This window comes from Anarhichas minor, unplaced genomic scaffold (genome assembly GCF_050575085.1).
Source record: "Anarhichas minor isolate MPS153535 unplaced genomic scaffold, ASM5057508v1 ptg000079l, whole genome shotgun sequence".
NCBI lineage: Eukaryota > Metazoa > Chordata > Actinopteri > Perciformes > Anarhichadidae > Anarhichas > Anarhichas minor.
This window is the reverse complement of record NW_027466525.1, coordinates 2644060-2658232: the sequence shown is the minus strand read 5'-3', so window position 1 is coordinate 2658232 and position 14173 is coordinate 2644060. Positions and strand designations below refer to the sequence as shown.

General features: G+C 44.0%; 1 protein-coding gene across 1 annotated transcript in view; it reads right to left on the bottom strand.

Moving 5' to 3' along the window:
• The window catches only part of agmo (alkylglycerol monooxygenase), a 44108-nt gene that overhangs the window by 27886 nt on the left and 2049 nt on the right, over window positions 1-14173 (bottom strand). The window contains exons 2-3 of the mRNA XM_076081127.1: window positions 10799-10929; window positions 10100-10251 (exon numbers count right to left, since the gene is read on the bottom strand). Coding sequence (XP_075937242.1) covers window positions 10100-10251; window positions 10799-10929 — 283 coding nt within the window. The remainder of the gene's footprint in view (window positions 1-10099; window positions 10252-10798; window positions 10930-14173) is intronic.

Sequence of the window (14173 nt, the reverse complement as noted above, 5' to 3'; positions counted from 1 at the left end):
AGAATATCTTTCAAAAGCCACATCTCTCTCTCTCTCTCTCTCTCCTCTCTCTCTGTTTAATAGCAGCAGGGAGTCAAACATCCCAATGGGCCGATGGTCCGCCGCACCTGAACAAACACACTGCTGAGCGCTGAAGGTGTGCAGAGGAGCACCGCGACCTGTCCCGACACCTTTCCAATCAGTGAAACTGAGGTGGACTTCCTCAAGCGTTTGGGGAAACCCTGAGGTGCTCCCAGAGCAAACTACCGCTCCCGAGCAATGCTCCACACCTCCGTTATTTAACAGGGTTATTGCTGAGTTTTAGCAGGTGTGAGAGAATGAATGTCACGGGGGAATGTTTTTGGAAGCGTCACATACAGTGTTAAATGGGGTATTTTGGATTGATTTTAAATGGAAGCAACAGGGTTGGACTTTAATTCAAACTTTATTTTCCCTCTCAACACAACTGACAGACAGTCTGCAGACAAGGCATGAGTCTGACAGGAGAGAGGTAAGAAGAAATGAAAACAGAAGAGAAGTCTGACTGCATCTACGACAGTCAAGCACTAAAATTATGAAGTTTCTTTCGCTCCGCACCGTGGGGGTTTCAGAGATGAACTGTCCTGCTCAGAGACATATTGAGAGGATAATCCAGCCTTTGTTTGATTCCAGCAGCCTGAGTCTCTTTTTGCTTTTTTCCTTCTCACTGGAATCGTGCTTGGCAGGGTCCAGGAATAAGGGCGGCTAAGATTGATGCTTCTTGTCATTGATAGGAAGTAGGAACCGCTAGGCTTCACTGCAAGCCCATGTCCTCATCTCTGGACTCGGCGGGACGCTGCATAGTTTGGCAGGGCCTATTCAGGAGGGAAGCCCCGTTAATGGTGAGAACCAATGCCACAGAGCCCGTGTTCCCAGCAAGAACAGAGAAAACGCTGAGGACGGCACTTCCGTCTGGCCTCCAGCGAGCCTCAACTCACCCTTTCTCGGGAATAGCAAGCATGAGTGCACGCTAATCAGGTGATGGACAGTTTGGACACATTATACGAGACTCTGCTCAAAAATTACAGCAGTCGTCTTTCATTCAAATCCCTAAAACATTATGTTTATCTCTGTGGCCGTGTGAATCACGACTGCTGTCTGTGTGGAACAAAAGGTGGAAGTAGTGCAACTTTGTTTTAAGGTCAGAGTGCAAAGTTAAGGTTTGCGTCCAACAACAATTGTTTGTGCATAAACTTGTATCCCTGCCATGCATGAATTCATTTGCTATAAATTATAAAATTGTGCTGTATAATTAAAAAGTTTACTTTATAACAATGGTCATATACATACAGGTATATATGTGAAATGTGAACATCCTAAGCATTTTAGGAGCAGTGGGCTGCTGTAAAGCGCCCGAGGAGCAATACTGGGTTCAGTGTCTTGCTCAAGGACACTTCAACTTGCAGACAGTGGGTGCTCAGGCTGGAACCGCCAATCTTCTAGTCTTGAATCAGTCACTTCAGGGTACAGCAAACCTACTGCAGCTTAGCTTGGCTTATTAGCCATCTAACCATCTAGCTATCCGGCGAGAAATACTTGAGTCAGTCCACATCGTCGCTTCGCCTGAACTCGCTTATTTGAGCCAATAGGACTAGATTTTGAATTCAATTCTATTGAGAGCAGCGATGGGAGACCAAAATGTGTCATGTGTGTTCAGGTGCTAGCGAACGAAGCCATGAAGCGAGCCAGGCTAAAGCAACATCTGACTACAAAGCACCCGGATTATCATTATCATTAACATGATTCAAATTTAAATGTGTTTCTGTTCGTCACTATCAAACAGGTCCGACATTTTTAGAATACAAATAGTTCCAATGGCATCTAAGAGTAGAAATGGTAGTACGAATAAGCTTAATCAGGGTCTTGAAAGATGTTCCTCGGCCCCCAAAGGTTTATAATACTTTCCTATTGTGAGCGGCTGTAGTATAAGCATTGTAATACTATCCTATATAGATACATCCCATTGGATATCATCATCTATTATTGTTGACATGGTCTCCTGCAACACCAAACCCTGTGCAACCAAAATAAGCCTCATTGTTCTGGTATTCACCATGAGAAGAGGTCTGGCAGCATGTTGATGTAATTCTACGATTTTCAGTTCCCACTGTTGAATTATATCATGACACATAATCAAGGCCTATAAGTCATCATCAGTCAGGTTACGTGACCGAGTTAGACTCTAACAGAGTCTGTTTACGTCCACCTCAACAATGTCAGGAGCGGTGCTTATACAACCGAGTCGTATAAACGCAAGAAAGCAAAGTCCTGTTGGACGCAGCTGCAGTAAGTGCCGATAATGATCAATCTGTTCCTCGATGATGCTGCCATAAAAAGAAAGTATGACTGGTAAAAAAGAAAAATAATCAGCAGAGGAGGAGGGCCAAATCCACTCTCTACGAGAACGCTTTCACATTCACATCAATCAGCTGCCAGATCGTCACCCTCGGCGACAAACTCCTGGCACCGACGAGCGGCGTCCTTCATGTGCGGCCCTTCTGAGTGGTGGGCCGACCTGTCAATCATCGGGGTAATGGCCTGTGAACGGCCCTCCGGTGTTTGGATCGGACGGCTCTTGGATGGGGTGCCAAGTCAAACAGCGAGCGCCGGACTCGGTGGGACGGTTGGCCAACTCCCCCTCTGCCGCTGCCATACTTCATGCTGTCCACACAGCTCAGTCACACGCACTAAACTAAACACACTAACCGTGGTCAGGCCCACTTACAGCTCCCACAAACAGGACAGGGTGTAAAAACTAGGTTTTAAAAGTGAAGGGTGACGTAAAATGGCTTTTCTATCATATTTTAAGATAAACAACATTCTATTTGAATTGATTATATTCTCAATTATGTTGATTCTAACTGAAATCCAAAGCACTAGATATAAAGCTGTTTTATTCTTTCTCTCTCTGTTGCAAAAACAAAGAAGTAATCCAGATAGATTTTAGATTTTATGCAATAAGAACTCAGAGTTTATGGAAAATGTATAAAAACTAATCAAAACAAAGAAATAAAGTGAAATATAACACCAATTGTAATATGTTTTCCCTTTTAAGTATGCATTTACTGTGCCATAATTAATATACTGTGATATATTGTCCATGCCAAAAGTATATCATGACACAGCAAATACATCGTAAGAAAAACATATGAACGCGTATTTCACTTTATTTCTTTGCGTGATTTGTTTTCATGTTGCACTGCCACCTTTTAGTCGTCTAATCGGTCGTTTTGGTCTTTGTCTTCAGTCAATCAGTGATTTTTAATGCTAAATGACGTATTTCCAAGAAACGTCTGAGCACGTCTCACAAGATGTTCAAGTGGGGCTTTTGTGTGATTCTTTATGGTGAAACTCAGTTTTACAGATCTGTGAATTAAATCAACTAATTGATTAGTCGACAAGAATGTTTTTGGTCGAGGACAGCCCCGTTATGTAGGCCTTGTAAATCTTCCACAGCATGCGAGCGTCTTTCTAAGGTTAAATTAAACAGCATGACTAGTCAGGAAAAAAATAAATACCACTACAGCAGAAGAGACGCAGCAATTTCAGGATCCAGTCCTCTGTGCGCCAATAAAGGCGTCGTGGCAAATGACTGCATGAAAGCAAAGTAAAGATTGTCTAAGATTACGGATTTTATATGTTTGACAAAGTTTGAATCAACTGATTGCAACAGCACACCAAACACACCGAAACAAAAGGAAACATTTATTCATGCTAAACCTGCACAAATAAACAGTTCTTACTTAAAAGTTTTTAGTATTTCTTAATTATTAGTGACTTAGAGATTAACAAGTTCAAGTTAAATTTATCAGAAATTTGCTAATTTGAAAAATAAATCATACACAAAATAACACTGTAAATTTTGATTTAATGCTTGACACAACTTTGACTTTGTGTGTCGGATTTCTCTTTATCATTCGCAATATCTCAGTTCTTTTGTGAAAGAATTTTAAAAATCATATTTTTTTTTAAATGGTGAATCGATTCAGAATCTTAAAAGATAAGAATCTCGATTCTTACTTGAATCTATTTTTCTCCGCACCCCTTAATCACCACTCATATTCATCCTTCATGTTCACACTTCATCCCTCCAAACAGTGGACGTTTGTCCTCAGCGGGGGGGGGGGGGGGGGGGGGGGGAATCTCCCCGTCCGTCGGCTGTTGACAGAGGGAAGTCTCTCCGTGCAGGGAGGGGAGCACACGAGGGCAGCAGTCAGCCGGACTGAGGCCTCTGCTGAGCTCAGCGACCCTCTCAACCATCATGACACGCTCTTCTTTTCCACACTTTGTTTAAAAGCTGCTCACACAGGCCCTGTGGACGTGATCCCTTTGTGATGTCTAGGTTCAATCAGACCGGCCTCTCTCTCTCTTTCTCTCTCTTTCATCGCACAGAGCAGCAGACAGAGAGTGAGAGCCAGTGACCTATAGATCACTGTGGATGTTATGTCTGCCTCCCATGAGGCCTTTCACTTGGTCTCTTCTGCTGCCGTGAGCCAGACCCCCACATCCTGACCAAACCGCACCGACACAACCAGCAAACTAAGCGGGGGCCCCGGATTCTTTTGTCGGCCCCCCTGCAACCTGCACCGGGCCAGGAACCCGCCGTCACCTTGAAGATTTATGGAGCCCCGGGCAGGTTAACCCCCCCACCTCCACCTCCACCTCCACCCTGCCACACCGCCCAGAGGAGCTCCTCTTCAAACAATAACATCCACATCGTCTGCGTCCTCTCGGGGACGCAGGACAGCGGAGGAGTGCTGAGCACATCTGTTTGTCTTAACAACTGCTGCTGTCTGCAAGGCCAGAGGAGTGGGAGGGGTGTGTGGACACAGCAGCACACAGATATATAGAGGATGTCGTAAGGTGCATATCTTCCTGTCCATACATGTGTTCATAGATCGCCTGAAACAACACATTTCACCACCGCCACAATTAGCTTTAACCTCATCGATATATCTTATACAGAGCAGGACAGGAGACAAGAGGACACGTGCTTTTCTGGCTGCCACCTTCCTGATGTCCATTTTCATTTGCTGTATTTTAAACTGAATGTTTCCATCAATATCAGTCAGAGACATCAGGATCACGGGCAACACAGGAAACAATCAGGATTAGAAGGCAAAACAGGCGTCACAGGACATAATTAAGTGGCAAGAAAGAATCAGCAAGACAAAAGACATAGAAACTAATGTACAGCCTGAGACAGACTGGAGGCACAGGAGGGCGGAGATTTAGTGGCTTCCGGCTGTTTTCTAACACCACCCGACAAATGCAAACAATATGCTGCTAGTAGGCATTGATAGAATGTGGAATGACAAAAAGCAGCGGCAGAAGAGTTGCAAGAGTCAGATTTGACACACTTATCACGGGACAAGAGACAGTTGACAGGCAAGACAACGGCGGAGGATTTGGGGTCACAGCGAAAAGCCAAAGTGCCTATTTGGCAATATTTCGGATTTGGGGATGACGAGACTGTGAGATATGAAATGCAGATTTTTGCAAATTGAGTTTGACGTATCTGTTTTTGCATTTCTACACATTTGCATGTTAATTTCCAATTGGTCGGTTTGTAAACGCGCGTCGTAGCAGCAGTCACATTGACTTGAATTTCTGAGGGAGACTGCGTTTGCTCGCTGAAGCTCTAAAGGGGTGGACGTGTCTTCGAGTAACCACCATTAGACCACCATTTTTTATTTCTGACGAAAGATTTCTCCATGTTTCTCTCATGATCGTCATCTTTCTGCACTAATGGGCAGTGTGCAAAATACCCTTGATTGACACTTCAGACCCCCTGAAAGCCTCAATAGCAAAATTACCACAATTATGTATCACTTGCAATTGGTCGGATTAGTCGGGACCCCCCCGATTGCTGATGTCTGCCCGTCCAGCCGGCTCAAACTGCCTATCTCTCGATAATTAACAGCTTATTGGTTTACACTGAAGATAATACCCTCACTACCAAACATTAAGGAAGTAATGATAACATTGCACAGTAACTTTCAAGCGATTCTCCGATGTTTCAGAGCTAAAACCGTAACACCGAGCAGCAGCAGCAGCCAGCGTGGTGAGACGACTGCAGCGTAACTCCATTACCTCACATATAATCAGAGTACGGACAGCTGACTGGCTGATTAATGGCCTCAGCCTCGCTGCAATGCCTGGATATAGATGCCGCCCGAGAGCAGAGCTGCTATTAGTGGCACTCGCGATATGAGGTTAGAATAAACAGAATCAACAGGACTGTCAACATCACGGCCGCATCCGAACCGAGTCGGCCCCCTGTTCACCCAGAAATCATCTGGTTCAGAATAGAAACATATATAGTCTGTCTGACGGGGACGGCAGCAGACAAAATGTGGGCGAAATTGGAATTTGTCTTCTATTCTTGTCAGTCACCAGGTTATTAAACCAATGTGTTTACAAAAGGCGGTTAAATGTGTAGCAGGGGTCATATTGTTTCAGCGGTTAGGGGAGATATACTTTCTAGCAATCTGTCAGCAGCTGAACACTCCCAGCTTCTTTTTTTTCAAAAACAAAACAGATAATTATTAACTTAAACAAGGGCTCACTAAAGCTGCGGCGTATTAAGTCTGGGACCAATGACTTTAAACAAATATGGATATCAAGAGTTTAAACAACCACTTCATTTGAGTCTGTGTGCACACAAAGGTCATTCAAATATTTGACTGTGTGTGTGGCTACCACCACACACACAGCTGAGTACATCGCTGTCACAAACGTCGAGCTGATTGCTTGCAGACACCATTTGTCTTTAAGTTTGACTGAAGTGTGTTTTACGACACCTTACAGCTCATAAGTGTCTGGATGGGCAGTTTACCAATTGTGGGTTGTATTTATTCAATCACACAACACAACAGTTGTCTTTACAGACACACCTGGCAGAGATCTGGACTCTACTGAGTGCACCTTTCTGGTTGCTAACATACCTGTCAATGCAGAATCCTAAATTTCATCCAAATGGGCTGCAGACAGAGGCAGCTCAATTTTCTTTTAATCTGTCGTTATCTCCAAGATCACAGCGTCTGGCAAGAGCGATGCCGAGTGTGAACATCTCCTCAGGAAAGATGGCATCAGCACAGGCTGAAGGCCTTTTTAAAGTACTTTCCATTTAATTATCTTTGAGCTGTCCTTTCATGTGGAAGTCATGAGGGAAACTACGGAAAAAAAGGGCCATAAAACTGAAAATGATATTCTGCACTGAGGCTAATAAGGGCTCGTATTTCCCAGCAGAGGATGTTACTTTTGCCTCATTTTACAGTTTTCTATTGTAATCTTTCCCTTATTACGCAATATTGAGATTTATAGCTCATATGTCCTGACACAATAGGATTATAGATGCAGTGTTCCTGCAGTTTTAAGGCAAGAAACGGCAAAATCGTTCCAACACATGAGCGCAATAAAAAAAAGACTCCAAAAGCAGCATTACATGACAATTTGACACTCATTAAACTGCTGAAAAATACTTTCAACCCGCATCCTGCAGCTGTCTCATTCCTCAGTGCTTCGCTATAGGAAACATCCATCCCACACGCTGGAAGAGTTTTGTTGAACCTTGCTGCAGTTGACCGAGATGACCTCGGCTGACCAGAGTGACGAGTGAGGGCCGCGCCGGGCCTGTCCTGCGGTCGGGGAGCCGCTTCACTTTGGTAACAAGGCGGAAAAGCTTAGGCCCCGAGCGAGCGAGCGCCCCGACCAAACAAACCGAGCAGATATGTGATACTGTGAGCGTCACTCTGCAACGTCAGACAATGAGGGCGACGACGGGAACACACACTTCATTCAGACACACATTACAGCGGTGACCCTATAAACGTGGTCACACACATTAGCCTGGTTTCCTAGATCATGAAAACATGTGTGGAGCTTTGTTTACGTGATCATTCAGGCTCCAACGCTGAGGGTTAATCGGATCCTCCCCAGTTTCTTTCACGAAACGAACGAAATGAAATTATACACTTTATATGTGTATAATAATGTTTGAGGTCCTAATTGAGGTCCGGGTCCCTGATGTGAAAGGCTCCTGTGGTACATTTTTGGAAATAAGAAACTTATTTTACAAAAGTTGTTAATTGCCGGTATCTTTAAAATTTTGATTAGAGCTCTAAACAAGTTGACATCCAGCTCACTTTCCGATTCAGACAGACTTTTGATTTAATTACTTTGGGTCAAGGGTGCACAGCTACATGTATTGATTTGTCATGCCAATGCACCACACTGATACTTTCAATGTCCTTGCTCCCTTTGTCTTACATACATAAACGAATATAAAGCCCCATTAATCTTCGTCAGGTTACCTTCATTATATTTGCAAAAAAACTGATTCAGCAGCAAAAACAGGTTAAAAAGATAAAGATAAAAGCTAAAGCCTACAGATCACAGTGTAGCAGTGAACCACCAGTGCATGTTAAAGCAAACTCTACTGATGTTCTCAGTCACCTCAAAATCATGTCGGGCAGTTCTTGGCGAGACGGTTTCCAAACCCAGCTTCTGTTAAGCCACATTCTGGACTTTCAGCCAAAACCATGTGGACGAGGCTGCAGGCAGCTTGATGTGCCACTGACACAAATAAACATCGGTGCAGGCCACAGATAAATACCTCTCTTCCGGTGTGGCAGCCGAGCATCTGGCACGTGCATCAGTTGAGCAAAAATACAGGAAGAGTCGTTTCTAAAAAGACATCAAGCTACTGCTGTAGAAATACTGTATCCGGTATATGTTTTTTATTTCTGCTTCAACAGTGATGCTGCAGGACGTCGCTGCTTTAGCGCCTTGACTGTATCCAGCTTGTTGCTGTGAGAGCTCCGGGTTAAGACCACAGCCCTCTGGAGACTACGGCCTCTCACATCTGCAGAGCTCTCAAACCAGCTGCATGTAACTCAAAAATAATTGCTTCCTCCACAACGTCCAGGACAGCATGATGTGTGTGTGTGTGTGTGCTATCTAGCGTGCTCCTCCCTGCAGGGATGGCAACTAAATCAACATTTTGTAACCATTCATCTTCAGCTGGCTTTGTAGTTTGTCGTTGGCATTATCCGAGTGACACATAATAAAAGGAAGGGGACACCATCAGTGTTGTGATTTAAATGTGTATAAAAGTACAGAAGCCGTCTTCGAAAAATGGGATGAAATGCTTAGTTAGCCATGTTGTGAAGGAAATAAGAGTATTGGTATGATCAGTGGAGAAGATGATAATGCTGCAGACAAGTGGTCACTGTTCAAATCCATAGTAAACACCCTGAATCCAACCTGACCACAGCCACAGTGCTCCGAGAAGGAGCAAACTTCAAAGCTGTCATATCTAACTTTTTAAAGTGTACAGAGAGGTGAATGTTTCTTACTCTGGAATGAGTTTAAAGTACTCACCACAACACACAAAAGGAGGTGCATACCCGTTTCTGTATAATATGCAGTGCAGAAACCACACAGCAAGGAGCGCTTGCCAACAAAAGTACTACCACAATTCTCATGAACTACACTTTTTAACTGCCATAAATACCATTTATGTCATTATTTAATATGCTTGACCACATATCATCATTTGTGCAACTTGTGTTCATGAACATTGATTTGTTTGGATTTACACCTGATAGGAACTATGTTTACATCCTATGTTGTGCTGGGGACACATTTAGTCGTGGCAATCTCCTAAAAGAAGACATTGGAAGCGGCAGAAGTTTCTGTAGATTTAAGTTTAAAGTGATAACGAAGTGCTCGTTTCTGAAGATCAATGTTTTTTCAAGTGGGCTCATTTCCCTCTCGGTTGTGTGCAGCCAGCGACGTTTATTTATTTTAGCGTTTCGTCGTGCATATTTGCGTGCAATCAGTTTTTGTGTAATGTGAATGCCAGCTTATTTTGTACGTTGAAATGTACTTCAACAGTTCGGCGGTGGATTGACGACGGTGGTGTTGACTTGAGATGCACGTCAGGCGAATAAATCCATCAGTAACAGCAGAACTAAGGTGTCGTGTGTTTCCTGGAGGGAGTGATAACACTTATCATCTGAAGGTCCTTCTTTGTGGGTCGTGTACATCAGCGTGAGTGAGCGTCTTGTGCTGGTACCGTGAGCTAAGCGGTGGACCCAGTAGTAGCAGAAGTCCACGCCCACGAAGGTGAGCCACCAGGTCCAGGCAGAGTCCCACGGCAGATCCAGCAGGCGGTACCGGTTCCACACGAATATGTAAGCAGTCAGCTCACAGCTTCTCATGAACAGCCTGAGGGAGGGACGGACAGTCCACAGCGTGCACGTGTTAGTACAATATGCGGTTCGTGTTACAGTTGTACTGTTCAGTTCACTTGTTTTTAAGACTGTCCCGGTGCTCTTGCTTCACCAGACACCTTCGGGTGTTGTGTGCGTTTCAGCACGGGTGTTGATAAAGGAAGCCATTTCCTGCATATATATATACATCTAAATCAATCAAAGCAAATAACAAGTAACGATGACGTTAGTTATTGTGTGCGTTCCACATTAATGGCACTATAACTGAATAACACCTGATGCACCTGCTTCCTGCTGCTTACATCACATTACCTCATTTTGGACGAGGTAACGGCCCTTTAAACAGCAACATGTTTAATATTTCTTAAAACTAATGAAATATATGTTGGGTTGAGCGCCGTGACGCCGTAGGCAAAGGTTGCCTATGCAGGCACCTCAACAGAAACTCTCATAGCACATTACTGTCCTCGTACGACATGCAGCACAACCATCCTATCATTTCAAACAGTATGACCTGACTGTGAGCTGCCTGCAACACTCACAGTGGGATTCTGGAGATCATTCCACAAGATACGGAGGTGAGTAAGTCACTGACGGTGACCACTGGGGATCCTGTCTTCAGCAGGCCCACCACCATCTCCAGCACCATCAGCCCTACAAAGAAAGGAGTGGCCTACACACACACACACACACACACACACACACACACACACACACACACACACACACACACACACACACAGAATCATGATTCAGCACTGTTGCAAACTGTGAAAACAAATGAGTTTCAAGTCCACTGTTGCTTTTAGTGGGTTGTGTTGAGCTTGACTATTTGCCTTGGCAGACGAGCTGAAAGGCTGCAGCACTTTCATGTCTTGTGATCCATGATGTTTGTTTCGCTGTACCGATCTGAAGCAACTGGTCTGAAGCCGCAACACTTTGGCAGATTGGAGATCACAAACATTTGTCTGAGCAGATCTGCGCTGGAGGAAGAAATGATCGCATTGGTTGCTTTGGACACCAGTGCTAACAAACCACACCATGAAACTGGATTGTCATGATGTTTGCTGAAACCAGATAACCTGTGGTAATAACCAGGGCTGTGGAAAGTTTTTTTATGAATAGTAATTATTTTTCTTCACTTTGTTGCTATAAGTACCTTAAATTAAAAGGTTAAAAGACATTTTTTGCATTTTGCTTAGTGTATTCTTTTTTTTTGTTGCCTAGCTTTCTTTTTTTAACACTCAATGGCTGACGGAGGAGGAGAAATAGATTTGGGAGTTACTGACTTTGTTAACAAAGAAAGGAGGATGGACTTGAACAGCAGGTTTGGTAAGTCAACTGCTTTTGTTTTTTTTTACATCTGCCGTGTTCATTTGTCTATCGTGTTGTTTTTATGAACAATATGAACGGCTCGTGCTCTAGTGCTGCAGGTCTGCTGGATTGATTTGTTGCTTTGTTGTCATATAAATATATGTGACTGGTTCTTGTGAGTTTGTTCTTGTCATTGTGTTAATTTCATTGATTTGGACTATATGCATTGTCCGTTAATTACGAAGCATCCCGTCATGCGCTGGGTTATTGTCCGGACAGTTGAATCCGTTGGGGCTGTTGTTTTCTTTTTACAAAGCAAGCATGATGGTCTGGAGAAATGGGGATTATGTGGCGATTGCTTTAGCCCTGACTGAATCAGTAGGGAACAGCTAAACGCTGCGGGGAGAGTTCGTAGATTGTGTGCCGCTGTTGTTCCCCCGCTAAGCTAGTTTAGCTTAGCCTCCCTGAAGACACGTGCGGGGCCTCAGCTGTTTTTTGTTATTGTTCCGGGTTCAAAAGGTCACACAGCCCGTTGTCTGTTACGTGAGCGCAGTCCACCGAAAACATTATATTTCCCACAATTTAAGCTTCTGCATTTTCCAAATGCACTAGTATAATTCAAATGTACTGTTCGGTTCGTAAGCCTCGTACCGAACGGTTTAATACGAATACGTGTATTATTACACCCCTAGAAACAAATAACCGTAGCTTGCATAATGAGCTTATTAGGAGCTGGCTCAAGTGTCGTAGGACAGCACAGAAGGCCCGGGTATAAAATGCACGGCCCGCCACTGCAAACCACTATAATAGTGGAGTTATGTCTACCTGAGCAGAGAATGAAGTCGTTCTCCCTCTGTGTCTGTTGGAATCTGAGCTGCTCCTTGCTTTGTTGACACAGCCGCCCGCCCGCGCCTTTTAAATCATGTTAGCATGCAGCTCTGTCAGCTCTGTCAGCACCGTTGCCGCTGTTTGCACTTTTAGCAACGTTAGCTGCTAGCCGCCGGCTCAGCAGTCGCCAAGTTGAGTGCGGTGGGGAGGCAATCCTCTCAATCAAAGATCTGCTCTGAATATTACATTTAGAACCTTTAAGTGACTTAAGTGTTATTAATAAGTTGCTCTTTACCAAAAATAATCATAATATGAATCAAAATATAAGATTTTTCCTGTATTGCCAACTTTTAACACATGCTGCAGCAATATGGCTGCCCAATGTGCATTCGATGTTTTTCATTATAAATTAGCAACTTTTTATGCACAAGACGCCACATGCTTTACTTTTTTCCTTAGTTTTTTTTCGGTGGCAAAAACAAAAATTAAAATTACAAAATTACAATTTCCAAAAGTTGTAAAAGGATGGATTACATTTAGTAACCAGTTGTGACAAAACAAATGGTAAGCACGAAGCAAACAGTCAGTGACATGCCTCTAACTGGGCTGGAAACATGTAATAACCTCTTAATGGGTCTGTCAAACATGGAACAAATTAGTGAGGGACGGGGTTAGCAAACAGGTCACGAGTGCGACTTCAGCGGCGTGTCAGACCTGCTGGTTAGCTTTTGCTTGAAGGCGCTCATTGACCAAGTGACTCCAGTCGTAACTGGGACACATGGCCCCGCCAAGAGCGAGGAATGAGGGACGTGACGAGACCGCAGAGGAGCACATCTGCAGGTGGGGAGGGAGGAAGTGTGTGTGTGTGTGTGTGTGTGTGTGAATGGAAGTGAGAGGGAGTGTGCATGCATGTGTGTGCATAATCCACATGTGAATGCGTCCACTTTAACATGCAGGTGTGTGATGTGAGTGTGTGTGCACAAGCAGAGGCGAGAGCACCACCGGGGACCTGCGATCACACGCAACGCTCCCAACATCTGGCAGCAGACTTGCAGAGCTGCAGCCAACAAATGGGCTCGCGGCGCAGGCAGACCTCCTCCAGACCCGCTGAGAGACAGATTATCATTGTGGACGCCGGTCGAAAAAACCTTTGCCTCCTTTTTTCCCTCTCCTGTCTAGCAGATAGTTTTACCTCTGCAGCCCAGCGCTCTCGACAGCTCAGGGCAAAATGATTCAGCAGGGCAAGTTGATTCTCATGCTGCGCAAGAAAAGAAGGCGAGGGGAAAAGGCTCGTCTTTGTTTTCAACACTGTCTCCATTGTTTGTTTGTTTTGCTCATTTCTCTTCGCTTTATTTGATGTAATTTGTCCTCCATCTGTGTTTTTCCTCTGTTTCAGAGTGATTTAGCTGCATAATATATTACGAAAACACAGAAAATTAGCATTTTCTTTTCCCTTATCTCAAAGTAATTGTGTTTTTTGAATATATTTTTGGTTAGATGCCTGAAATAAAGGTCTGGGGTTAACACGAGCTGAAGAGATTTTTAGTTTTTCAGTAAATACCCCTCCCATGTATTTTCAAGCTTTTCTGTGTCTCAAAAAAGGTCATTGCTAGCCAGTGGCTAAACGAGACGACTAAATGTCATCACTAGAACATGAGACCTCCTTCAGCTTAGAACTCTTCAAAAATCAAAAAAAGTGGTTTTCAATTCTGAAGATTATCTCGCTGAACACAATGTGTAAGCATCATAAAGCAACAATCCTATTGGTTTTTTGT